The 27,360-nt window shown below is 43.4% G+C and overlaps 1 protein-coding gene across 1 annotated transcript in view; it reads right to left on the bottom strand.

Moving 5' to 3' along the window:
* The window catches only part of LCT (lactase), a 48,168-nt gene extending 21,169 nt beyond the window's left edge, over positions 1–26,999 (bottom strand). Inside the window, exons 1-7 of the mRNA XM_070476272.1 lie at positions 26,360–26,999; positions 15,636–15,715; positions 12,608–12,691; positions 10,644–10,746; positions 9,120–9,198; positions 4,432–5,158; positions 102–747 (exon numbers count right to left, since the gene is read on the bottom strand). Of these exons, the coding sequence (XP_070332373.1) occupies positions 102–747; positions 4,432–5,158; positions 9,120–9,198; positions 10,644–10,746; positions 12,608–12,691; positions 15,636–15,715; positions 26,360–26,999 (2,359 nt within the window). The remainder of the gene's footprint in view (positions 1–101; positions 748–4,431; positions 5,159–9,119; positions 9,199–10,643; positions 10,747–12,607; positions 12,692–15,635; positions 15,716–26,359) is intronic.
* Between the last annotated feature and the right edge of the window lie 361 nt (positions 27,000–27,360).

Raw genomic sequence — 27,360 nt, 5'->3', positions numbered from 1 at the left:
CTTCATTTCCATGGGAGACCGTTTTTGTCCCATAAAACAAAAGTCTGAAGACTTGATGAAGTACCGCCCATGCTCGATCACCAGCATATCCGCGTTCTTACCCTTGAGCACCTCATTGATATACTGGTTGAAGTAGTCAACTCTCAGGGAATCATCGATTAGGTCTTCACTCTCCGCTATGGGCATGCCGTTCCCGGCTAGGTAGATTGGAACTTTGCCTTTTGTGTATTCCAAGGATACAAAATTCAACAGCCTCCTTATGCCCCAGGGCACAACGCGAATCCAAGAGGATGCGGTCTGGGGCCACGTGGGGTCCACATGCTGGGAGAAGCCACCGATGGTATCATAGCTGGGGATGCAGGTATCTCCTTGGGCCTTGCTGATGAGGCGGGAAGTGTAATGGGACAGACCCAGAAAATCAGCAGAGCCTTTCAAGAGCTGTTTCTCTGCCTCAGTGAACTCAGGGAGCTGGGCCACAGGACTGGGGCACTGCTCGTTCATCTGTTGGATCTGGGCCCTCAGGGCAGCCGGGTAGTCTCCATCCACGAAGATGGGGTGTGCAAACCAGCCCAGCATGAAGTGCAGGAAGCGTTCGGCGGCTCTCAGGTCCTCGGGCCTCTCTGGGGACAGGGGTTCTGCCCAGTCCGAGTTCAGCACGATGCCCACACGGCCCTGCTGCTGTGGGCGGTGGTGGCTGTTGTAGTGGTGCCAAGCCCTGGCATGCGCCTTGAGGACCGCGTGAGCCACCTTGTGAGGAAGAGAGAAGGAAATGCAGGGCTTAGTGAGCCGCACCACCCACAAGTCAGCAACAAGTCAACGATAACGGTGTTAGTAAGTTAACACCAAGGTGAATGATGGCAGCAAGTTATTAAAAGCAGTAAGACTGATGATGTCAACATCAATATATCAACACTGATGTCAGCAATGTCATCAAGTCATCAACAAGTTAACACCTAGGTCACATTGGCAACAAATCAACAAAACATCAAGTCAACAGCACCAAAAAGAAGTTAAGACTGATGCTAGCAATAAAGGAGGCTAGAACATGGACAATGTTGACAACACCACCAGTGCCAGCAACATCAGCCACATGGACGATAGCCTCCCAAGTTAACAGCAACAATGTCCACAAGTGTTGACAACCAGTCAACACCACCATCAGATCATTCGCAACAGCACCACAACCACGTCAACAATAACAAGGGTTAATGGCTTCTCTCGTGTGATCCTCACTTAGTTGGCAAGTACAAATACTATTTCTACAATACAGGTGCGGAACACAGATCCGGAGAAGGGGTAAACGCAGGCCATCTAACCCCAGGCTTCTACTGTCCTTCATGGTGCTATATGGCCTCTGTGCTCAGTAAGGGCTTATTGACTAACTAGCCAACAACTAATTGGAAGGGGGGATCATTTTAGTTAACACAAAGGAGGGGAAAATTCCTTCTAGCCTGCCTGATCTCCTTTCTACTTAATGAAATCTAGGAAGAGAAACCACCACCAAAATCTGTGAGTAGACTCAACTCATGGTCTTACAAAAGTCAGCACGGTTCCTTGGCAGAGCTCCGTGAGACACTGGGCAAAGCTGGGGCGTGTGGAGCATAACAAATCGAGATTTAAGTCGACTCTGTCACAAGCTCAGTAAATTCAAACCATCTTCTCTCTCGGCTTCAGCTTTGTCTGCAGGAAGTGGGTCATTCTGGATCCTCCCAGAAGGGCTCATTGCGGCTGTGTGGGCAGGGCAGAGAGCAGAGACTGGGGTGCGGGAAGGGGTTTGTTACCACTGAGCTCCTTTTCCTTTCCATCATGTGAAGAGGCTGACACCTGTGTTTGAAGAATGTTGTACCAGAACATTGCTCCATGAAGAGGAGCTCCCGACTGCTCTGGTGTACCAAATATTAGTTCTTAACTGGGCCCTGACCTCCAGCAGCAAACCGTGCTCCTTTCTTAAAAGCAGGAATGCTTCCCTTCTTAGCTTGCTGGTGTCAGGGCAAAACATGGAAGCAACCTAAATGTCCATTGACAGCGGGATGAATAAACAAGATGCGGTACATCTATACACTGGAATACTACTCAGCCAGAAAAAAAGGATGAAATCATGCCATCTGCAGCAACATGGATGCAACCAAAAATTATCATTCCAAGTGAAATATGTCAGAAAGAGAAAGACAAGTACCATATGATATTATATGTGGAATCTAAATATGGCACAAATGAACCTATCTACAAAAGAGAAACAGACTCACAGATACAGAGAATAGACTTGTGGTTGCCAGGGGGAAACAGGGATGGAGAGGGATGGAGTTTGGGGTTGGTAGAGGCAAACTATTATATATGGGATAGATAAACACCCATATATAATATAATATATATTATATACTATACTACTGTATAGTATAGGGAATTATATCCAATGTCCTGGGGAAAATCATAATGAAAAAGAATATTTAAAAAGGTATATATGTATATAACTGAGCTGCTTTGATATACAGCAGAGATTGGCACAGCACTGTAAATTAACTATACCTCAATAAAAACAACAGCAACAACAACAGAAATCAAAGGTACTATGCCGAGGGTACACTGTGAATGCAAGAAAACTGCGACTAGAATGAAATACTGGTAAGATTATGAGAGAGATCTTTTCTTTGAAAATTTTCCTTACTGGTATCATAATGTTTTATAAATAAAAGGAAGAATTGAGAGAGAAAAGTGAGGTGGACTTTCTCATCACAGTCTCTATAGGAAAATCTCAGGAGACATAGCTGTAGGGATAAGAAGCCTAAGGAGAAAAGGATGGGATGAGCTTCACAATAAAAACACAGAAAGGTCCAAACCTTCCCCTTTCAGGAGTGTTCTCTTTCTCCGTGGGTGTGGTGAACAAGTGTGCTGAATGAGAACAAGCAAGTGTGCTGAACAAGAGAAGAATGGAAGCCTTGACTTAAGTGCTATGTTCTGGCATTATATTGAGTCACTTACAGAGCTCACTCTGGGCATATTTTGAATTGCTCTCTAATTTTCTAATATGTGTTAGTATCATTCCCCGCCCCTCAAAGGTTTTAATGTCTTGATGACTTATCTAGCATGGGGCACAGTGAACACTCCTGTCTTAGAACAGCTTGTGTGTGTTAGTCACTCAATCATGTCCTACTCTTTGTGACCCCACAGGCTGTAGCCCGCCAGGCTCCTCTGTCCATGGAATTCTCCAGGCAAGAATACTGGAGTGGGTTGCCACTCCCTTCTCCAGGGGATCTTCCTGACCCAGGGATTGAACTCGGGTCTCCCTTATTGCAGGCAGATTCTTTACCACATGAGCCGCCAGGGAAGCCCATTTCAGAACAGAACCCAAAGTGTGGCCGGGGAAAGCCAGACTAACGTGCTTATCCTGAAGAATGTTGCCAGTGAAGCTGGTAGCTTTTCTGGGAGATTTTAAAGAAAAAGGAAGACGATGCTTGGGACCCATATGAAGATATTTAAAATTTTGTCTCCAGGGACTTCCCTGCTAAAGACTCTGCACCTGTACTGCAGTGGGCATCGGTTCAATCCCTGATTGGGAAACTAAGATCCCATATGTCACATGTGGCCAAAAAAAGAAAATGTATTTTGTTTTCAGGTTATACATCCCCTTCTTGTTGAAGTGATACTCTGATTGCCCCCTGGAAAGATCAACTTCCTCCGTCCCCACCTCCCCATCTCTCAGCCAGTATTGAGGGGTAGAACTGGGATCTGCCCTGAGCTTCACAGCCCCCTAGCCTAGACCCAGTGACTGGTTCAGGGATGAGCACGCGACCCACACAGAGACCATGAGCACAGGAGACATTTGCCAGAACAGTGATAAGACATCTTTCCTGTTTTCTACTGATGTTGAAATATGGGAGAAGGATTGCAGCCATCTGGCTACTGGGAAGCCCAAGAATAAAGCCAAAGAGGGGAACAAGAGAAAAGGAAAAACTGAGTCCTGGTAACATCAACTCTGGTCCAAACAACTCTACTCTGATCGGCTACAACTAGGAGTTTCCAGTTTCCTGAACTCAGAAATTCCCTCCTTGCTTTCAAGTCAGTTTAGGTTGGGTTTTCTGTGATTTGCAGTTAAGTCCTGGCTGACAAGGAAAGCTTGCTTTGGAGTCAAGTAGATTTGGGCTCAAAATGTTGGCTTCACATTGCTAGCCCACTATCAATGTCATCACAACCAAATTGCTTCTCCTCCTGAACCCCAATTCCCTCATCTATCAGAGCTGTTCTGAGGATGCAGTAACAATTTTTAAAGTGCCAGAACAGCGTTTGGCACTTTTAACAATTTTAACAGTTCCTTCCCTCCCTCCAATTTCCTCTAAAGAAGAAAAAGGAAAGACTTGCTGATGGGAAGGTAAAAGAGTGTTTTTCCAACCAAATGCCCTTCCAACAAGTAGGCACGGCAAGGATGGGAAGTACCTTAAAAGAAGCCACCCCTGGGTCGGAGATGCCCGGTGCGTGTTGGCCGGTGCCGTAGCCCGCGTAGCTCATCACCCACGGCTCATGGAAGGTCACCCACAGCTTCACACGGTCCCCAAACGTGGAGAAGCAGAAGGCCGCATAGTCCAGGAAGGCATCCACCACGTCCTCATTCTGCCACCCGCCGCGATCCTGCAGGGCCTGAGGCAGGTCCCAGTGGAAGAGCGTGGCCATGGGTTCGATGTGTGAGTCCAGCAGGCTGTCAATCAGCTTGTTGTAGTAGGCAACGCCCCGAGGGTTGGGGTTACGCCCCTGCCCAGTGGGGAAGATGCGGGACCAGGAGATAGAGAACTTGTAGACCTGGGCCTGGAGGCCACGGAGCAGGGCGACGTCAGTGTCTACCTTGTGGTAACTGTCGCTGGCCACCTCTGGCGTTGCTGGGCCCTTGGCGGTGTTCTGGGGCCCGACTCTGTCCCAGATGCTTGGCCCTCTTCCATCCTCGGCCCAGCCTCCTTCCACTTTAAAAGCTCCCGTGGAGACACCCCAGAGGAAGCCTTCAGGAAAAACATCCTGCAGGAAAGCATCCCTTTCTGCCTTGGACTGGTTGGCAAACACTTCCCAGACTCTCTGATAGGCTGAGCGGGGCGGCCAGGCGTCTACCGCTGTGTCCAGGCCCAGCTGCAGGGCAGTCTGGAGGGTCAGGCCGTCACTCAGAGAACAAGACCAGCTGAGGGAGTGAAGTGATATAAAGGGACATAATAAGGAACGACTCTAGTTTATAGGTGACCTGAGGCTGATGAATGGTGACAATGTGTTTAGTCAGTAAAGATTCCAATAACACTGACTCTAAGTGATGGGCAGAAGTGACTGGGAGATGGGAAATTATTATTATTACCCCTTCTTAGGCAAGTTAGGATGAGATGGTTGGATGGCATCACCGACTCAATGGGCTTGAGTTTTAGTAAGCTCCGGGAGTTGGTGATGGACAGGGAGGCCTGGTGTGCTGCAGTCCATGCGGTCACAAAGAGTTGGACATGACTGAGCAACTGAACTGAACTGAACTTAGGCAAGTTATCACTGCACCTGCATAACTGAAAATACGGTGCTAATGCTACTATTCTCTGTATTAGACCACCCTTGAATACGGTCTTCAGTTCTGATGAAATTTTTCTTCTTATAACGTATATTTGTAAAACACAGCTAAAGATAATGACTTCAATTGTTGAGTCTTTTGATTCTATATTGGCCACTGTGATAAAAAAAGTCCATTAATTACCTCATTTAAATTTCAAAATAAGTGTATGAGATAGGTACCACATGATTTATCTTCTTCCTACAGAGAAGGAAACTGAGACTTAAAGAAGTGAGTAATTTCTGGGCATCAGGGGCCAGCAGCTGTTTGCCAGCTGGTACAGAAATATTTCAGTAATTGAACTACCAGTACAGCTCTACTGATCTATACCACTTAAATATCGACCCCAGCTACAACCTCCTTTCTTCTTCATATTGCCTGGGTTATGGTCATAATGGCAGGAGCTCAAGCATCCATCCAGCACCATGAGGTAGAAGTTTTGTCAAGGGTGACAAAGCAATGAGAGAGGAGCCTGGATTCCTGATGATTTTACCCACTCTAGACTGTCCATCTCTGGGCTTCATTTATGTCAATAAACTTTTATCTTTTTTAAAAATGAGAACTCCTTGATTATACAGCTTGCAAATGAGAGAGCTCAGAGTCTGTGCTTTTAACCACATATCACTATGTATATGTGCAGATGTTTGGACATTATATGCATATATGTGTTATGTTTTATGAACATAAGTATTTATTCAGAAATAAATATATCTGAAATAAACATAGCTGAAATAAAACATAACACAGAAATGCTAGTTTGGGGGCTTCCCTGGTGGCTCAGTGGTAAAGAATCCGCCTGCTAATGCAGAAGACATGAGTCCCATCCCTGATTCAGGGAGATCCCACGTGCCTCAGCAACGAGGCCTGTGCACCACAGCTTCAGAGTCCGTACTCTGGAGCCTGGGAGCTGCAACTAGTGAGCACTTGTGCAGCAACTACTGGAGCCAGAGCGGCCTTGAGCCCATGTTCTGCAACAAGAGAAGCCACTGCAATGAGAAGCCTGCACACTGCAATGAGAAGTTGCATCGCTCCCGCTCTCTTCAACTAGAGAAAAGCCCGTGCAGCAATGAAAACCCAGCTGAGTCAAAAATAAATAAAATTATTTTTAAAAAGCTGTTTTCATACACAACCAAGTCTGATATATTCTATTTAATTCTAGTCTGTTTTCCTTCTCTCTCCCTCCCTGTCGTGTGGGCTGGAGAGCAGTGTCTGAGAACTTGCGGCAGTTTCACCAGCGGGGGGCAGCCTCGAGAAGTGTTGGTAGAGGTGGGTGTGTTTAGCCTGGAGAACAGAACACAGAGGGGAGAGTTAAGAGCAGCTCCCTGTCCTAGGGCTCTCGAGTGGAGAGGGGCTGACATTTTACAAGGTTGGCCCAGAGCGCAGAACTGGTACAGGGACCCTGCAGAAAGACCTCTCTCCCATGGAGTGGGGCCTTACAAATCTGTGTGTGTTAAATCCCTTCAGTCATGTCCGACTCTGCGACCCTATGGACTGTAGCTAGGCTACAGTCTACCTAGGCTACCCCTAGGACTAGGCTCCTCTGTCCATGGAATTCTCCAGGCAAGAATATTGGGGTGGGTTGCCATGCCCTTCTCCAGGGTTCAAGCTTTAAGCTCCTTCTGTTTTTATGAAGCATCAACTCATCTGCCTTTGGTAGAAAAGTGGTGACGGGAAATGATGGCCTGTAGCTGTGGATTATCCAAAACAGATGCATGAGTCTGGAACGCATCAGGGACCCAGAGGAGTGCCCACTCAGCTGTTCTGACCCAACCCTTCTGATCATGACCGTCCTTCTGGCTTGGGTGAAAAGAGGTTTTCAAGAAATAAACTCCCCCTGGATAAAACAGAACTCGCCATACAGGCCTTGGAGCCTGGGTTTGCCTCACTTGGGTAGAGATTTAGCTCAAGAAGTCCGTATGCCCAGCCTTCCAGGTGTCCCTCACTCCCTACTCTAACCCCTCAGAGCACCCCAGGTAATGCTCTCATCTTCTCCTCTGGGGAGCAGTGCTGTATCTCCTGCCACACTCTCTGCCAGAGTCACTGGTGGGCCTCTCTGTCTCATTTCTGAGTCTAAAACATTCCAATGAGAAAATGATGTCTGTCCTCCCAGAACCCCCTTCCACCTGCCCTAGCACCTGCAGATTATCCATCAACATTCGCCCACTCTCAGTTTGTTAGCCAACATTGGACCTTCCCTTCAGGAGAATTAGCAAGAGATCAAGCCGTTAGAAAGAGAACCCTGGAACTGATGTCTCATGTCATCTTGGGGTTTTATAATCACTGCTTTCTCAGACTGCCCCCTTACTTATGACCTCTTCAGTTTTATTTTCCAAAAAACACAGCCCAGCACTCCTCAGCTGATTCCAAGTATAAACAGAGAGCAGGTTTGACCTGCTTGCTCATGCAGTATACCTGCAATATACTTCTCATACTCTCAGCACAAAGCCTGACATGTGGCTGCCTAGGGTCTGGTGATGTGAACTGCTGATTTGAAGTGAGTTGAGAGGATTGAACAGTAGAGGGAGACATGGCTGAGGACAGCCAAGTGCTGGGAGAAGAAAAGGTACAAAGAGGTAGTGCACTGAAGCTTATGATCTTGGACAGAACTATGCTAGAACTGTCTGCAGCGAGCTCTAGCTGAAGGTCTAGGAAGCTAATGGTTGCCCCTAGTCCTTCCTTGACACAGGGTATGAGACATTCCATTGTGCATCATATTCCTGTGGAGTGCTGAGGGTTCTGGGAAACTCCCTGCACTGACTTCCTCACCAAGCTTTTCTCACTCGAGAAATGCATTGGAATGTAAGTGCATGCACGCGTGGGCACTGTCCCTTCAGTCATGTCCAACTCTTTGCAACCCTATGGACTGCAACCCACCAGGCTCCTCTGTCCATGGGATTCTCCAGACAAGAATACTGGAATGTGTTGCCTTGCCCTTTTCCAGGTAAGTGCAAGAGACTGACATGATTATGGAAATAACTGCAGATCTGCTTTTTTTTTTTTTTTTAGTATGTGTCTTACAAATTTTGTACTTTAGTCATGTGCTAAGAAATTATTTGCAATCCCACAATAATTTAAAAACTTTGTCCTGAGAAACCACTGAATTAGGCTTCTGCCTGGTGCACGGCTGACTTTCCCATCTATGCTGTCTCCTTGCAGGTAATATGCTTCACATTTCACGAGAGAAAATGGTGCAGAGAACTCACTTTACTCAGACCACATAACTTCAGTGATGGGCAGGTCTATCATGAACCCAGCCTGCTCTTCATCATCTAACAATGCCTCCAACAAGATCTTAACTGGAAGGCAGGGGTTCAAACATCAGCCGTTAGTTGTGTGCACTTGGTGAACTAGAGGAGGCTGAATGATTGGTGAGAATGTCAGAATTGCATGGGGCCCAGGGACACTGTTCCCAGCTTTCCCCTCTGAGTCTCCATTTCTCGTGTCCAGAATGGCCACAAAGGACCCACTCATCCAAAAGGCACATGATAACAATTCTGTGAGTTTACACAGGTGAAGAACAGCCGAACGTTCCTGCAAACAGGAAATCTAACATTACCTTTTCTTGGAACTTGATGAACAGCTCAGGAATGTACTAATATCAAACCCAATGATGAGCACTTGGTCTTCATTTATGGCTGTAAGAGAAGAAGTTTAATTCACTCCACCTGAAGCTCACCCAACTATGCATGACTGCCCATCAACAGTTCTCCTCACTCATATACCACAGCCAAACTCCAAGCAATGGTTCCAAGCCCCTCTGGAAAATTTCAAGGCTAAGATTTAAGGCGGTCACATGTGATTTTTTTTTTTCCTACTAAGAACAGCAGTTCTCAAACTTCCACGTGCATCAGCATCACCTGTGGAGCTTGTTCAATGCAGATTGCTGGGCCTACTCCCAGGTTTCTGAGCAGGGTTTTCTGATCTGAGGTGGGCTCTGGAATGTGAATATCTAACAAGTTCCCAGTGATGCTGATGCTGCTTTTCTAGAGACCAAACACAGAGAACAACTGACTCAGAAGCCCTCAAACATGAGGAGAGGGTGGAATCTTTTTTCTAAGAAACTATAAACATAAGATTGACTATTTCAACCACTTAGAAAGGGATGGGATTTAAGAACAGAAATCATGACTCCAAAGATGACTTAGGGCAAGAGTTACTGTGGCATCCATGGTTGTGGTTCATGAGGTCTGTGAAGCCAGCTCAGTGTTATAGGTGATAGAAAGGGCACGACCAACATCTCCCATATTCTGACCTTACAGGGAGACTGAACTGGATATCAGGTACCCAGAAGCCTGCCCCCGATCCCTTCTTGCAGAGTGTCTACTGGTCCTCAGCCCCTGAGGCCTTAATGGACACCGTTTTCCCTTGACCAGATTGGACCAGGACACTCTTCTTTTTAATAATCATTTAAAAAATTTTTATGAAATGTAATGTTAACCTTTTTTATATGCTATACAGTATACGGGATCCTAGTTCCCTGACCAGGGATCGAACATGCAGCCCCAGCATTGGAAGCATGGAGTCTTAACCATTGGACCACCAAGGGAAGTCCCAGGAGAAGTCTTCTGATGCATGGCCCACCCATCAGATGCACTCTCAAGAATTTGAAATAAGAGACATTGTGGAGATGGTCCATGAGTTGTGGGGTCCTGTAACTGAAGACGCTGATCAGGCAATGGGGAAATGAACAAAAGTAAAAGTGTCTGGGGTGGGCAGAGAGCAGTCCTGCAAGGTGGGGCACAGATGAGAGACCCTAGAGGGAGGAGTAGTGGAAGCAGACAGATAGGCACAGGGCTGTTGCCAGGCTTACACCTGACGTCTCTGGCCTGATGGTCTTCATCTCCATGAGACCCTGGCATCCTTCACATGCTGTACAGATCTTCTCTTCTTTCTTGGGTCGGTGGGAACTAAATGACCAACAATAAGAAGGCAAGGAACACTCCACGCATCTAGGTCAGGCTCTCAGACCAGACCTTCTTCGATCGCTCCTCCTGTTGGAACCCCAGACTCTCAAGATCGCTACCCTACAAGCTAAGGCACCAAACGTCACTGCAAACCTCTCCAGGGATGGTCCGCTCACCTCTGAGAAGGCTGAAGAGCAGCTGGGCTATGTTGTTCCTGGTGGAGGCGCAGTTCTGGAGTTTCAGACTGAAGATGAAAACTTTCACTTTTGGTTCAATGGTCTGAAAATGATATAGGCCAGCAAGTGAACCGAAGCTGCTGAGAGTAAGCTGTTAGTTAACAGGGACAGATTTTCAAGATGTGAAGCCACAACACTCAGTGTGGTTTTGGAAATGACCGCTAGCTATGTCAGTTAATAAAGGGAGCTGACTCCAGACTTGAGGGAGGAAAAAAACAACACTTTTCTATAACACAGGCCATTCTCTATACAGACCCCCGCCAAAGACATAGGTTCATCTATCCTGTCACCTCAGGCCACAAGGTACCTCCTAGAACTAGTCGCTGTATCAGGACCAGGAACAAGGCCATCTGCCCACGTCAGGGGCCTGAGATACTACAAGAAGCTCCATCAGGTGCTGCCGTCATGATGTTTATAACGTCGAGGTTTTGCTTCAGAACAGTCTGGTTTGGGGAGGGGGGAGGTAGGGTATAAATGAAGCAAGATCAACCCTGAGGTGACAGCTTCTGAACCTGGAGATGGCTTCATTATGTTTTTCTTTCTACCACTGGATATGTCTGACATTTTCCATAAAGAAATTGAAAAGAAACTATCTTCATTAAAATTGGACCAGGTGTCATTTTTCTGCCATTTCTAGTAATTTCGGTATCAAAAGCAACATCTTTGGGCTGACAAGTTGTTTGACCTCATTTTAAGTTACTTTTTCTTGGGTTTGGTCCTTTTCCCCACACTATCTTCCCCTCCTGTGAATAGTTAACAGCCACTGAGAAATACCAACAGCAGCTACTCACACAGGAGCCTGGCAGGTTCTTTATTTTCTCAGAGCCACCAGTAACAATGAGGTGACTTAAGCTCTGAGAAAGAGAGTAACTGGCTCAGAACCAGTTAGTGGGGCTGTGACTCACGTAGCTTTGTTCCTTCCCTGTGCCGGGTCAGTGTGGTAAAGTCAAATTATTAAGGGAATAGAGGGTTTTCTCCTTCCCGGAAGATCCACGCATAGTGGGGCGGCCTGTGATGTCACAGGACTGGAGAGCTAGAGGATCCGTCTGCTGAGTGGGGAATTCCCTGGGGAGCAGGGTTTCTTCTGAGAAGGGCATGCAGGACCCCCCCACGCAGCTCCTGCAGAATCCAGAACCTGTGGACATGCGGTGGGTCCCCCCAGGCCCTAAGACACCTGTGTGCCGGTGGGGAGCGGCAGCTAAGGCTCAGAGAAGGGCAGGCAGGTGCTCTGGGGAGAGTGGAGAGTGAGTGAGGGTTGGCTTGTTAAGGTAAATATTTCCGTGACCACATCTACGAAATGTCTTTTTCAATCTCAGAATGAACACGAATTCTGACTCTCAGTAGCTTTCTACATGAGAGAGCAGAGGGTCCATGTGAATATTTACCTGAACAAGCCAACCCTTTTTATCCTTTCCAGAGAAGACTACCTAACCTCCAGGGGTTCTCTATGGGAATTTCCTCAGACAAAGCTGCATGCATGAAAGAAAGTGGAAGTGAAGTCGCTCAGTCATGTCTGACTCTTTGCGACCCCTTGGACTGTAGCCTACCATACTCCTCCATCCAGGGGATTTTCCAGGCAAGAGTACTGGAGTGGGTTACCATTTCCTTTTCCAGAGGATCTTCCCAACCCAGGGATCGAACCCGGGTCTCCTGCATGGTAGGCGGATGCTTTACCAGCTGAGCCACAGGGAAGCCTGTGTGTATACAGACTCTTTTTTGGCTGTGCTGCAAGGCTTGTGGGAACTTTGTTCCTTAACTAGGGATTGAACTCAGGCCCTTGGTAGTGATGAAAGCATGGAGTCCTAACCACTGGACCACCAGTTTATGCATCAGCTGAAGCATTAAATGCCTAGTACCAGGAACCTTTGCCATTCATCATCAATGTGGAGAATAGCTTAAGTTACTTGCAGTTCACTCAGCTTCAGTGGTAAATCTGCCTCATTGTGGCATTCATAAGATAAATCAAGAGAGACGAAGTCAACTGCATCCTGGAAATAAGCAAATAGAATCATTAGAACATAAACAATTTCAAGATGAAGAACTGCTCAGAACTGTTCTTTTTTTGTTTCTCTCCTTGTTACTGAGTGGAATACTCCAAACCGGGACTTTCCAAGGGAGAAGCAGGATGAGGAAAAGCTGGGGACAAGATGAGAATGTGTATGGGGTGTGCTTCTTGTGTCGTGAGGAATGCATCATGTGTGCACTCAGCAAAGTGCTTGGCACACAGGAGGGGCTCAGTAAATGCATACGATTGAATGAGTGAGTGAGTGAGTAAAAGAAGTAGTGTGGGCCAGAAAGGGTGGGTTTCCACTGAGTGAGTATACTCTAAAGGAAAGGGGTCAGAGGCCAGAGCTGCCCTGGGTGGAAGCCTTCTCATGGCCCTTCCACTCTGCAGGACAGAGGCTTTGGAGTTTCAGCCACCCACAGGCCACTTAGTAATCTCTGCAGACTCTACCGGAGTTTGGAGTTTTAATTGTAGGCTATAGTTACTGGCTACTTTCAAACCATAGCTTAAAGTCCACTCCCGTTGGCCCTAGCCTGGCCCACACTGTAATCCAAGAACAGAGCTTTCATGGTTCATGGACACCCCTATCTGTGCTCCAATTAAGGACATACCTCTCCACCCTGTCTATTTCTGCATATACTTTAAGACCTACAGATTCAGAGTCTCCACCCTTTTCAGCGAGTCATTTCTCTCCTGGCCACAACCAGACTGCTGCCGGTGTTCGCCCCTTCTCTTCCCCTGGGACAAAGACTGTGGGTAATGGCATCTGGGAACAGCCCAGTGCACTGTGACCTTAGATAAGTGACTCTCCACTGCTCCCCGTGGCTTTTCCAATCAAGTTATTGTCATGTGTACCCAACATTCCACAGGCTTGCTCCCTACTGGCAAGCTCCACTGGAACATTCCCCTTGGCCCCCTCAGCCCTTGCTTTGTCTATCAGCTCCATGCACACGTGATCATCGACTTCATGCTCTTGAAAGTCACTGTGCTGTGTTTACAGATTAGTAGGATCCACAGAAACTTACAACTTGATAGAGTTAGTAAATGTACTGACCACATGAAGAACAGGCAGGAAGTTCTAAGTGATATAAGAAAAGTCCACACCTCAAATCTTGGCACAGAGAAGGCAATGGCACCCCACTCCAGTACTCTTGCCTGGAAAATCCCATGGACGGAGGAGCCTGGTGGGCTGCAGTCCATGGGGTCGCGGAGAGTCGGACACGACTGAGAGACTTCACTTTCACTTTTCACTTTCATGCATTGGAGAAGGAAATGGCAACCCAGTCCAGTGTTCTTGCCTGGAGAATCCCAGGGACAGGGGAGCCCGATGGGCTGCCGTCTATGGGGTCGCAGAGAGCCGGACACGACTGAAGCGACTCAGCAGCAGCAGCAGCAAACCTTGCTGGGAATTAGACTCACCTGGGAATGTGGGAAGGCTCTGAAAGCCCAGGATTCCCCCCACGTTTTCTACTTTATTGGCTCTCCAGGTGATTCTGATGCCAAGATTTGAGAACTGCTGATCTAAACAAATGGCTAAAATGTTCCAAGCGGGGAGAGACCACATCAGGTTTAGTGGGAAGTGTTATTAACAGAAGCCTCTTTATGGTGGGCATATTCACACTGATGTTAAAAACGGGTAGAATTTTGTTGGGAGAGATTTGAGGAAGGCAAGGAGGATAGGACTTCAGGTGGGGGATGCCGGAGAGCTGGTGGAGAGCACAGCATACACAATGGGGAAAAGGTGAGGCCAGAGAGACAGCAGGAGGGTCCTGGTGAGCCGCGTTCTGGAAGGCTCTGAGGAATTTCACCATTTCAGGGCAATGGAGCTTCTCAGCAGGGAATTCAGCAAAAGATGCACTGCGTGGCGGGGGTGGGGGGGGCTGGGGGCAGAGAGACCAGTTCAAAGACTACTGCTTGACAAGCATTTTCTGATCAGCACTTTGGTCTCCTGAGCTCATAACTGATAGCAGTTATCACCCCTTGTAAAAGAATTTAGATATTCTGGTATTTTGGTCATACTATCAGTCTTGGACCTGGTCATTTCAGAACCTTATCATGTCTGGTTTTTAAATCCCTGAGCTTGTAAATCTGAAGTTGGACCTTGACATATGGGGCCTCCATCCCAGCAGAGACACAGGGCCGCACAACCACAGGAATCAGGTGTCTTCTCAGAGGGCTTTCCACGCCGCCCAGCACTCAACATCACAAGGGCCAAAGCTGTTAAATGCTCAAATGTTTTAACGTTTCTTACTAAAATTATAGTTAAAAGTTGTTTTTAGAGGAGATAGAAAGCAGGATGGGCACTCCAGGGACCACATTATTATTGTTATTAAAAAAAAAAAAAAAAACCTCTTACCCTAGTATCTGTTTTGCTAAAAAACAAACAAAAAATACAAAACTGACTTCTCTTCTGATAAGCTCTTTTTAAGAAGGAGCAAGACCAGAGGCATTTGATGTCTTTGTGTAGGCAAAAGCTGACACTTGACCAAGTGAGAGCTGGGGCTACAACAAATAAGACTTTGTTTTAAAGTAATTATAAATCTAGAGAATGCATAACACTCAGAAGAGACATTTGTAAGAATTTCAAGAAAATCATTATTTGTAGGACGGATAAACAAGGTCCTTCTGTATAGCACAGGGAACTATATTTAATATCCTGTGATAAACCAGAATGGAAAATAATGTTACAAAGAATGTGTGTATATATATATATACACATACACACACACACACATATATAATATATATAACTGAATCATTTTGCTGTACAGTAGAAATTAACACGGCATTGTAGGTCAAGTACACGTCAATAAAATAAATTTAAAGAGCAAGAATGTCAAGTCGACAAAAATTTCTATTTTTTTTTTAAATTAAACTTGCAACTTTTCTCAGAAGTTACAGATTCTATTTCTTTTTGCTGTCATTACCTTGACAAGCGCAGACGTAGATGGTTCTAGCAGGAGCTTGGAGACTGTCTCAGCTTGCAGGACCACAGAGAGTTTTCCACCTGAAACCAACCAGACAAGGGGATGTCAGTGAGAGAGGAAGGAGGCTGTGACCCCAGAAGCCACTGGTGAACTCGTTTTCTATTGGCCTTTCTAGTCCACGTTCACCAACTTTAAAAAAGATTTCTGCAGAAATCACTCACATGATTTTACTCTAGCTGAGATTTTAGAAAACAAGGTAGCTTTTTAAGAAATGTCCCTTTAGAGACTGTTTCATGTAAATCAGAATGGTGAAGTGCAAGACACTTGTAAAGTCTTTTGCAAGAATAAAAACAGTTCCTTTCCCTAACCCCACACAATGTAAAAGGCAGAATGGAGAGAACTGTGTCTCAGTTCCTAATAAACCTTGGCCTCTGCGTGCTTTACAAGCTCTCCAGGTGATTCTCACACACACTAAGTCTTGGGAACTGTTGGTCTAAACAACAGCTCAGAGTTCCAAGTGGAGAGACTTTGGAAAGGTGGGGTGTTCTCAGGGGGCTGATGTTACCTGTCCTTATTCACTGTGCAGACGTCCATTCAACCCTTACTGTGCATTGAGGAGAATATGAAGGAAATAAAGACCTGTGCGGCTTGTACCCTCTCACTTTGACATTTGATCACCTAACAGTGGTGTGGAAGCTTATGTACATCAGAATCACCTGTCCTTCTTGTCAGCCGACTGGGGTGGACCTAGGAATGAGAGACTTTTAACAAGCTTCCTGGGTGCTTCAGATACAGTGGTGCTCAGACCACAGTTTGAAACACGCTGCTGTGGGCTTCTTAGGTGGCTTAGTGGCAAAGAATCCACCTGCCAATGCAGGAGATGCAGGAGACGCGGGTTTCATCCCTAGGTAGGGAAGATCCCCTGGAAGAGGAAATGGCAACCCACTCCAGTATTGTTTCCTGGAAAATCCTGTGGACAAAGGAGCCTGGCAGGCTACAATCCAAGGTGTTGCAAAGAATTGGACATGACTGAGCATGCACCCATTCATGTGGTGGACTTGGGATGCCTCAGTTGTTAGAAGCACCAGCTAACTCCTTGATGCACAAAAGTCTTTATCTCCTGCTGAGATTGTGTGCTCCCTGAGGAGCAAGCTTCAACATTTCTCGAGTCTCTCCAAATAGCAAGCTTAGGATGGGTGCCTAGGCAGGTGCTCAGACCTGTGCTTTGGAAAGAGTAAACAAAATGGCCTAAAGCCAGAGTTTGAGACTTAAACTACAAGATTATATGCCTGACCTCTCTCCTACATTCAAATTCCATACAGGAGAAAGATCTCCTCAGTCAATGAAACCACTATTAATAACCGCCGCCAACTACTGAAGTGCTTATTTTGATAAGCATAATGGAACTTTGAAATCCTCTGAGCACGGAATATCACTCAGAGACATTTGGTCCTCATTCTGATAAGATAATGCTATTTTCCAGTTATTCAGTGATTGTGCCCCATGGAGCCATTTCACCTTCCACAGATTTTCCACACTTCAGTCTATCATCACATCAGCACACGTAGAACATATGTTCTCAGCCTGCCCTGAACATTTTTAAATGTCCACTTTAGTATTATCTCTGGATCAAGGACATGACACAGGAGGACAGTTAATCCCTAAATGCAGTTGACTCACACATCACTCCTATTTGACTTTACAAGCTGTTTTTAAACTCAGAGTGAACAAACGTACCTGAGGTTCCAGAAAGTCTCATATCATACAAAATAAACTTTCCGATATTATTCCTAACTGGTTTCTAGGGCAAGCGCAAACTATACTTCTTAAAATAACGTAAAATGCAGGTTACTCAAAACTGGACCCTCATTCTAAGCTGGCAGTTCATGTTTCTCTGGGACTGAAGTGGGGGGTAATTGCCCTGGCTTAAGATAATTTATCTTGTAATTTTTGCTGGATATGGTTAAAGGTCAGTGTTCTTGTCTACAGAACTCAAAATCAGTATGTGCTGGGGGTTGAGTATTAACTGTTTCAAGCCCATGGCAGTGTGTGAGTTCATGTCCCTCGCAGGTATTACTAGATTTTGTTTAAGGATATACTCAGTTCTGTTTCCATCACACAAGTATGTCCTTCCTCTAAAGCCATTGTTACTGTTCATACAAGACAGCCTCTGTTTGGTTGCTCCTCTCCCTTTTGCCCCAAATGTTTAAATAAAACCAATCAATCAGGCCAGTATTGAACTGCCAGTATCAAAGCTTCAAGAGGAGGGTGGGAGTTCCCAGTGTCGCCCTAGATGGTGTTCCAGTGTTGGCAGGTAGGAGGCGCTGTGTGCAACTCGACTCTCCTATGAGAGAGATGTTCGCCCTCCTGCCGGCCTTCTAACTAACTCTCTGCCAAGAATCTTCCTTCATATCCTTCCCACGGTAGGGCATTGCAAACTTGAGCAGGAGGTTTATAACAACACACAGTCATTAGAGAAGAACTTCTCAAATTTGTGGTAAAAATACATAACATAAAATTCACCATTAAATTTTTTTCAAGTGGCTTTGTTGTGCAAACTGTCACCACCATCCACCTCCCCAAATATCCATCATTTCAAACTGAAACTCCGGGTCCATGAATACTTCCCCATTCCCTCCTCCACCCAGTCTCTGGTAATCATTATTCTACTTTCTGTCTCTGTGAGTTTGATCATTCTAGGTCCTTCATATAGGTGGAGTCATACAATATTTATCCTTTTGTGTCTGGCTTATTTCACTTAGTGTAGTGTACTCAAGGTTCATCCATGCTGTGGCATGTGTCAGAATTTCATTTAAGGCTGAATAACATTCAATTGTATGTATCTAGCATGTTTTATTTATCCATTCATCCTTGTATGGGCATATGGATTATTTTCATCTTTTCATGGCTTTGAATAACGCCATGAAAACGGTTGTGCAAATATCTGTTCAAGTTCCTGCTTTCAATTCTCTTGGGTGTATACCCACAAGTGCCAGACCATATAGTAATTGTCCGCTCAATTTCTTCAGGAACTGTCATACAGTTTTCCATAGTGGATACACCATTTACATCCCGGCCATGAATGCACAGGGTTGTAACTTCTCTCACAGCTCAGAGGAGCCTACAGAGATATGACAACTAAATATAATGTGGTATCTTGGATGAGATGCTAGAGTAGAAAAAGGACATGCAGGAGAAATTAAGGAAATCTGAATAAAACATGGACTTTTGTAAGTAATAGGGTATCAACATTGGTTCTTTAATTGCAAAAAATGTCCCATAATAATATAAGATGTTTATATTAAGGGAAACAGGTTTTAGGGACAGGGACATATGGAAACTCTGTACTATCTGCTCAGATTTTCTATAAATCTAAAACTGTTCTAAAAATAATGTTATTGTAGGATGTATGCAATCTTGAAACAAGTCACTACTTCAGTTACTTCAGTGAGTTACTGGGATACTTCAAATTTTGGATTCAAGTGAATTTAGGTAAAGGAAAGTACTTTTTAAAATAACCAAATAAATTCAAATCACCAACTCAATCTGTTTTCAAAGTAGTTGTTTGGTTTAACATTTTGTCACATACCTATAACTCAAAATACATGTAAATAAAGAACTAAAGTAATAAAAAGTAAAAATGCTTTAAAGGTTTGCTTGTATTGATAGACTATCTTCCTATGGGTATATTACCAACATGCTGAACAAATTGCTTCCTTGGCCCTGGATATGCAAAACAAGTAAAAATCAAAACAAACAAAAAAGTAATATTAATTTTTTAAAAGTCTTGATTAGAAAGGAAAAAACTTTTAACCACCAATAGCTTTTAATTTTTCAGGTTATCTCTGACTTTTAAATGATTACCCCTTAATCTTTAAGAAATATCAACAATGACACAATGACAGAAAATGACTAAATAATGTGCTTGGAAAGATGTACAATTACCTAATATCTTTGAGATTCACAGTAGAGGGGAGAGGGAGTGGGGGCTTCTCTGGTGGCTCAGTGATAAAGAATTCGCCTGCCAGCGCAGAAGATACAGTTTTGATCCCTGATCCGGGAAGATCTCGCATGCCTCAGGGCAACAGAGCCTGTGTGCCACAACTACTGAGCCTCTGCTCTAGAGCCCAGTGTCCGCAACTCCTGAGCCAATGAGCCACAGTTACTGAAGTCTGAGCGCCCTAGGGCTCATGGTTGCAACAAGCGAAGCCACCGCAATGAGAAGCCTGCACACTGCAACTAGAGAGTAGCCCCCACTCACTGCAACTAGAGAAAAAGCCCACGCAGTAAAGAAGACCCAGCACAGCCCAAAATAAATAAATGCACAAAATTATTTTAAGAAATGATACAAATGAACTTATAAAAAAATCTACCAAAAGAAAAGATTGATAATTTTGTATAAAGTAAGAAATTCTGTTCCTCAAAGTCTCCATGAAAAAATTGAAAAGAAGTGGAAAAATACCACCATCCCATATACCCAATGCAGATTAAAGAATATATAAAGTATTCCACCAAGTCAAAACATAAATGGATAAAAGGCAAAACAGGAATTATACAAAAGAAATAAATATGGCTAATAAACACATGAAGACCTGCTCAATCTGAATAGGAATCAGGTAAAGAAGATGATAAAGGCTGACAAAGAAATATTTTTACATCTGTAAGATAGGCAAAAATTTATAATTTTGGTAATTACACGTGTTGGAAGAGGTCAACAGGAACTTATACATTGCTCAGGGAAATGTAAGCTGGTATAACCACAACGGAAAACAACTTATCTCTCACAGCTAAATATTTACATCCCCCCAATTAACAATCACTTGAATATAAACACAAGTGAAGTTCTTAAACATACGCAGAAAGAAGCATGTGCAAGAATGTTCATAATGGCTATGTCCATAATAGCAAAATTTGAAAACTAGAATGTTGATAAGAAGGAAAATGAATTAATAAAACTTGGCTTAGTCCCACAGTAGAATATCATTTAGCAGTGAAAATAAGATGATATAGCTCTATCCAACAATATGAATAAGCCTTGGAAACAGCTTTGTTTAAACAAAAAAGTCCTAGAGGACTACAAAAAGTATAATACTCTTTCATCATGCTAAATTCCAAACCAAGCAAAATTGGACACTAAATTGTTTAAATACATACGCAATTGGGATAGAAAGTTTTTTTTAAAAAAAGTAGTGCAATCTAAATGAGATACCATCAGAATGGCTAAAAGAGAAAAGGATGAAAATACCAAATGTTAGTAAGGATTATGAGGCTACTGAAATTCTCACACATAGCTAGTGGGAGTATAAAATGGAACAAGTGCTTTGGGAAATTGGCAGTTTCTTAGAAAGTCAAATACATCTCTCCCCTGTAATCCAGCATTTCCACTCCTAGGTATTATTCAAGAGAAACAAAAACATACGCCCATGGAAAACCTTGTACAAGAATGTTCATAGCAACTTATTTATAAGAGGTAAAAACTGGAAATTGCCCAAGTGCCCCTCAATTGTGATACATCCATAATAGAAACCGCTTAAAAGAAAGAAACAGCAAATTACTGACAGCAACAAAATAAATGAATCTCACAAACATGCTCATGGAAAAAGACAGACACAGAATAGTACATATTGTGTGATTCCATTCATACCTATACTGACAGCAGCCAGATCAACGTTTGTTTCTGGGGTAAGGATTAGGAAGGGATACAATGATCAGAAATGGGGTTTTCAGGGGTGTTGATTAATGTTTTATATTGTGATGAGGGGATGGTTTCAATTTTATATCTTGATAAGGGTGTGGGTTCAATTTTATAGATCAGACTGTTAAATTAAGACCCATGCATTTCACTGTAGGTAACTCACACCCTGATAAAAAATTCCTTAGAAAAAAATCAGAACTTCATTTCAGATTGTTTATTTTCTAATCATCAATAAATGGGAATTTAATTTTTAAACATATTTTTTAAACATGGTGATTTCTTGGCTGAAATATATTTAGTAAAAGGCCACTTTTCCTGTAATTAATTATTTTATTTGAAATGCTTGACCTTGTACATCCATTGTGACTCCAAATGTGGGAGGGGGAAGCCATAGTCTAATGCAAGATGGATGGAATATTTAGCACAGTGCCAACCTGGGATGGAGTGGGGAGAATGGGAGATGAGATAGGGAAAAACATACAAGTAGACAAAAGTTGTGATATGGTTTGTTTTGTCTTATAAACCCTCAACTTTCTAATTTTTACATTAAAATTGAGGCATAATTCATATACTATAAAATACATCCTTTTAAACTATAAAATTTTGTTATGTTTAGTACATTTACAAAGCTGTGGAACTCTCTGTGCTAATTCTGGGACACTTTAGTCACCCAGAAAGATATTACATACCCATTGGCAGTCAGTTCCCATTCTCTCTTCTAGCCCCAGATAGCACTGCTCTACTTCAGCATCTCTACTATAGATTTTACTACTCTGGACATTTAATATCAATGAAATTATATAATATATGGTCTTTTGGGGCTGGCTGCTTTCACTCAGCATAATGTCTTCAAGAATTATCATATTGTAGCATGAATCAATACATCACTCCTTTCAAGTGCTGAGTAATATTCCATTTTACTACTATGCCACTTTTTGTTTATCCATCAATTGATGGACGTTAGGGTTATTCCCACTTTTGGTTATTATGAATAATACTGCTATGAATATTTGTGATACAAATATTTTTGCCTTGACATTTGCTTTTATTTCTCTTGGGTATCTACCTAGGAGATATTATATTGTACACATAATTTCATTTTTTGCTGTTTTCTTGCTTTAAAAAAATTGAAGCATAATTGACCTACAACACTGTTATTCTGTGTATAAATAGTAATTCAGTATTTCTATATGTTACAAAACCATCACACTATTGTTATAGCTTAATTGCTGGACTGAGTGGTGACTTCATGGATGTTAACTATGGTGTGGCTGAATCACACTGACTCCATTTTCTCAGCTCCTTCTTAGGCCTGCAGTCCTACCAACCTCCCTTCCTGTGTGACTGAGCTCTGGTGTACTCACAAGAAATGCACCCAAGCCAGATAAGTTTCCTACCAACTTTTACCCTTGTCTTCATCTGATGCAAGAACTGGGAGAATGCCCTTCAGCTGACACAGACAGTTAATGGTCCACAAGAATGGTCATGAGACCCCAAGGGGGAGGAAAAGCCCCGGCTCCCATTGGGGCAAATGTGCTACTCCCTTAGTAGTCAGACTGTATTTTTAGCTTTGGCCCCTTTAAATTCCCCGTACCACTTTTGGCAGTGGGGAAGTGAAAGTCGCTCAGTTGTGTCCGACATTTTGTCGTGTCCATGGGCTATACGGTTCATGGAATTCTCCAGGCCAGAATACTGGAATGGGTAGCCTTTCCTTTCTCCAGGGGATCTTCCTGACCCAGGGATTGAACCAGGGTCTCCTGCATTGCAGACGGATTCTTTGTCCACCTGAGCTATCGGGGAAGCCCAGCAGTGGGGAAGGCAGCTGCAAATGCTTCCAGATCGCCAATCCAACCCAAATGTAAGTTACCCACAATAAACCCCATAATTACACTTTATGGAGTTGCCTGCTTCACTTTTTGGTCTCAAAATTTCTTTTCAGTTCAGGGGATATTATTCAATATCCCTGTCCTTGAAAAGTTATATTTTGCTTTTAATCAACATATGTAACTTTTTTGGGTATATTAAAAATGTATTTTACAAAGAACAGCAAAATTATGGAATTGGATTAAAAAGGGGGGGATGAATGAGACAGAGAAAGGAAGATGGAAAACTGCTTTTTTGAATAGTAAAGAGACTGAGAAGAGAATTTACTTTGTGTCCCGCATTATATCAGGGACAGACAATCTAATGATGTTGATAAAACATGAAATGAAGGCTGGGAGAAATGAGCAGAAGAAAAGAAGGCAAATATGAGTTTAAGAAAGAAACAGTCTTTAGTAACCTGATGAAGATCAAAAATGAAATATGTAGAACATTTTAACAAACATGTATATATAGCTTTATAATTTAAAATAATTCTATGGGAATAAAATAAAATAAAATAATTCTATGGAATTAGTCCTCAAAATAAGACAGATTTTGTTCAGCTTCAGATGATCCATGTCTAGCTTTGCCTTCTTTCAAAGTTCATTTTACTCAAAGCTTCTTCAGTAGAATTACAGTCAGTAAATATTTATTTCTTTTCTCACTCGTCCCATGATAGGCTTTTAAAGAAACCGGTTTCAAATCCGGCATATCCTCTTCTCCCTTGCTCTGCAGTTTATAAAACCAGCAGCTGGGTTTTTGTGGTTCCCACGGCAGGGTTGTTCTCTCACCCAAAGGTGTGTAATCCTCCAGATCCTATGGTTTCTCTCTCCCTCCTTCCACTAGGCTAAAAAGGTGGTCCAAGGACAGCCTTCTTGACAATCATATCTAAAATAGCCCCAACCACACTCCCACTGTTTCTTCCCTTGCCCTGATTTTGTTTTAAACACAGAAAAAATGTTTAACCTCTCTATAATTGAACACATGCAAATAAAGAATTTAAGGAGATAATAGTTCTCAGCCATCAAATTACCAATGATGGAAGAAAATTTTTACATACTGAGATCTGGGGAAGTCATTCCAGCTTATACATGATTTAACATAAACTTTTTGCTAACTAGAACATCCTGTTTTGTAGTCTATTAAACATACATTGTCCATGTGCTTTAACCATTAAAGAAGAAGATGCATTGTCCAGAAGAATGTCTGTTGTGAAGATAGAGGTGAATGCCTTTTTCCTGGGACATCAGTGTTAGTACACCTTTGATAATAAGGCTTCCTTCCCGGGTAGCGAGGCGTACACACTCTCTGTGCACATACTAATCTGTCTTTTTTCAAAACTTTACAGGAATGTACCCCTGTCGTGGTTGATGTTCTTTTTTCTGACGAAATATAAAACTGTGCTTAAGACCATATTTTTCTTGAGTTCCTCAGAGATTTCTGAGAGGCTCTTTCCAAAGATATAGTCCTCATTTGGCTTGAAGAAAACTCTTTCTATTTTTATTACAGATCAGTTTATCAACTGTTTCTGTCTACGCCAATGATAAAACAATTACATCACTGAAAACAGGCTGAGAGGGTCAGAAGAACAATTTTGTAATTGTTAGTATAAAGTTACAACTTTTCTGGAAAGTAATTTAGGAACATTCTTGAAGTCTTAAAGAATGCGCATGTTCTGACCTAGTAATTTCAGTTTCAAGAATCTCAGAGGGCTTCCCTGGTGGCTCAGTGCTAAAGAATCTGCCTGCCGAAACAGGGGACACAGATTTGCTCTCTGGTCCAGGAAGATCCCCCCTGCCATGGGGCCGCTAAGCCCATGCCCCGCAACTACTGAAGCCCTCAAGCATAGAGGCTGGGGGCGGCAGCAGAGAGGGCGCTGCGATGAGAAGCCTGCGCTTCACGTGGTGCAGCTAGAGAAAGCCCATGTGCCGCAGTGAAGACTCGGCACAGCCATGCAATTCTTCTTTTTTTAAAGGAATCTGTCAGAAAGAATTTATCTGAAGGCAGGCATTTATACATATGTTCATTGCAACATAATTTCTAATTGTGAAAATTAAACTAATATGTAAAAATGAAATATCTTAAATGAGCCATCAATATAATGCGAACATGTAAGAACACTGATAATCATACTTTCAAAGAGTTTTTATTAAAATGAGAATCTATTAATTGAATATGTGAAGTTTCAAAAGTAGAATATGGTGTGGGAGGGAAGTTTAAGAGGGAGGGGGAATTTGTGTCCTTATTGCGGATTCATGTTGTTGTATGGCAGAAACCAGCACCAAATTGTAAAGAAATTATCTTCTGATTAAAAATAAATAAAAAAAGTAGAATATACAAGTATACAGATATATAAATATACTGTATATAATAAAAACTAGAAAGCATATCTAATCCAATTAATCTAATTAATCCAATCTAATTGGTTCTCAAAATTGGTATACCTCAGATTCATCTAGGGAATATATTAAAATCAATGTCCTGAGTCTGTCCAGACCTACTGAATTGGAAGCCTAAATTAGCTATGAACAGGAATATGGACAATTGTAATCATGCTCTTCTCACTCTCCATCAGCATATCATTATTTTATCCTGTATTTGTCTCCGCTGCTGGAATATAGGCTTCAAGTGGAACATGTAGTTCGCTTTACTTAAGAAAAATGGGGAGGCTCAGGGTTTCTCTGGTGGTCCAGTGGTTAGGACTCTGAGCTTCCATTGCAGGGGGCATGGTTTTGACCCCTCGTTGGGGAGCTAAGTTCTCCCAAGCCACGCAGCATGGTCCAAAAATATATAAATTAAAATGTAAAAAAGAAAGCAGGGAGGCTGAGAGAATGGGCAATCTTGAAATCCTAGGGAGAGTCAGGGAGGCAAGACTGAAGAAGGAAAGACAGAAACATAATTGATAATAATGTAAACTCAAGACTAGGTAAGGAGGGTTTAAAGATGTTTTTTAAAGGGGATGTTGGGCATGATACAATACAAGACGCCCTTACCTACCTCCACCAAGAAATCTTCAGGATGGTATTAATTTCTCACTTATAAATAGCTATGAGGGAACTGTCGAAAGTAAGTGGAAAGAAATGCTGGGTCCTACTTTAAGAAGGATGGATGAAGGTGGCTGATGAAGGCTGCCGGTGGATCAGCCATCAGGGTTGTGTGAACTCACCTTGAGAAGCATATTTTTCATGGTAAATCTCATAGGCTTTTCTGTGGGCATCAGTGAGGATCTGCAGACGTGAAGATCTTGATTGCTGGTGGGGAAGCTTCGTGATCACTTTCTCCAAGTCACTAAAAGTGAACCAGATCTCAACTAGGTCCCCAAAGGAGTGGAAGGCGAAGGAGGCATAGGCAGCAAACAGATCGGCAAAGGCCTCAGTTCTCTGGAGAGTGCTGGCAGGGAGGGTCTGGTGGTGTAGAACCACCAGGGGCTGAAGCTCAGCATTCTTGAGAGCCTCAAGCAGTTGCCGATAGCACAGCACTGTATCCTTGTCTGGGTTCTCTGAGATTCCTTCTGGGAGAAGTTGTGCCCACGGCAGAAATACTTTGTAATGGGTGATCATACTGGCACGGACACTCCTAAAGTACTCTGGCAGGAATGCAGGCAGTGGCTGGCGACAAACATAAATTTCTTCATCTTTTGCTACAAAGGCTGAATCCTGGTTTCCCAGGGGATCCCTCAGGTTGTGTAACAAGTTGTTGGTTAGAGGACCAGCAGCTGAGATGAAATTTTTATCAGAGTCCCAGTCTAAACCCCAGCAAGAAAAACTTAAAAGTACAATAAGGACTAAACGCCAGGCCAGCTCCATCTTCAAGGAACTGTCAGGAGGTTTGTGGAATACTTACTTTATAACTTCAGTTGAGGTTGTAAAATACCAAGCAACTATTAACACTTAATATGTAACTGGATTATCTACAATAATGAAATCAGTACATGATTCAACAGTTCAGTTCAGTTCAGTCACTCAGTCCTGTCCAACTCTTTGCGACCCCATGGACTGCAGCATGCCAGGCCTCCCTGTCCATCACCAACTCCCAGAGTTTACTCAAACTCATGTCCATTGAGTCGGTGATGTCATCCAACCATCTCATCCTCTGTCGTCCCCTTCTCCTCTTGCCTTCAATCTTTCCCAGCATCAGGGTCTTCTCCAATGAGTCAGCTCTTTGCAT

The sequence above is a fragment of the Odocoileus virginianus genome, chromosome 13 (genome assembly GCF_023699985.2).
Source record: "Odocoileus virginianus isolate 20LAN1187 ecotype Illinois chromosome 13, Ovbor_1.2, whole genome shotgun sequence".
Taxonomy (NCBI): domain Eukaryota; kingdom Metazoa; phylum Chordata; class Mammalia; order Artiodactyla; family Cervidae; genus Odocoileus; species Odocoileus virginianus.
Note: the sequence above shows the minus strand (reverse complement) of the source record. Positions and strands in the feature narration are given on the sequence as shown.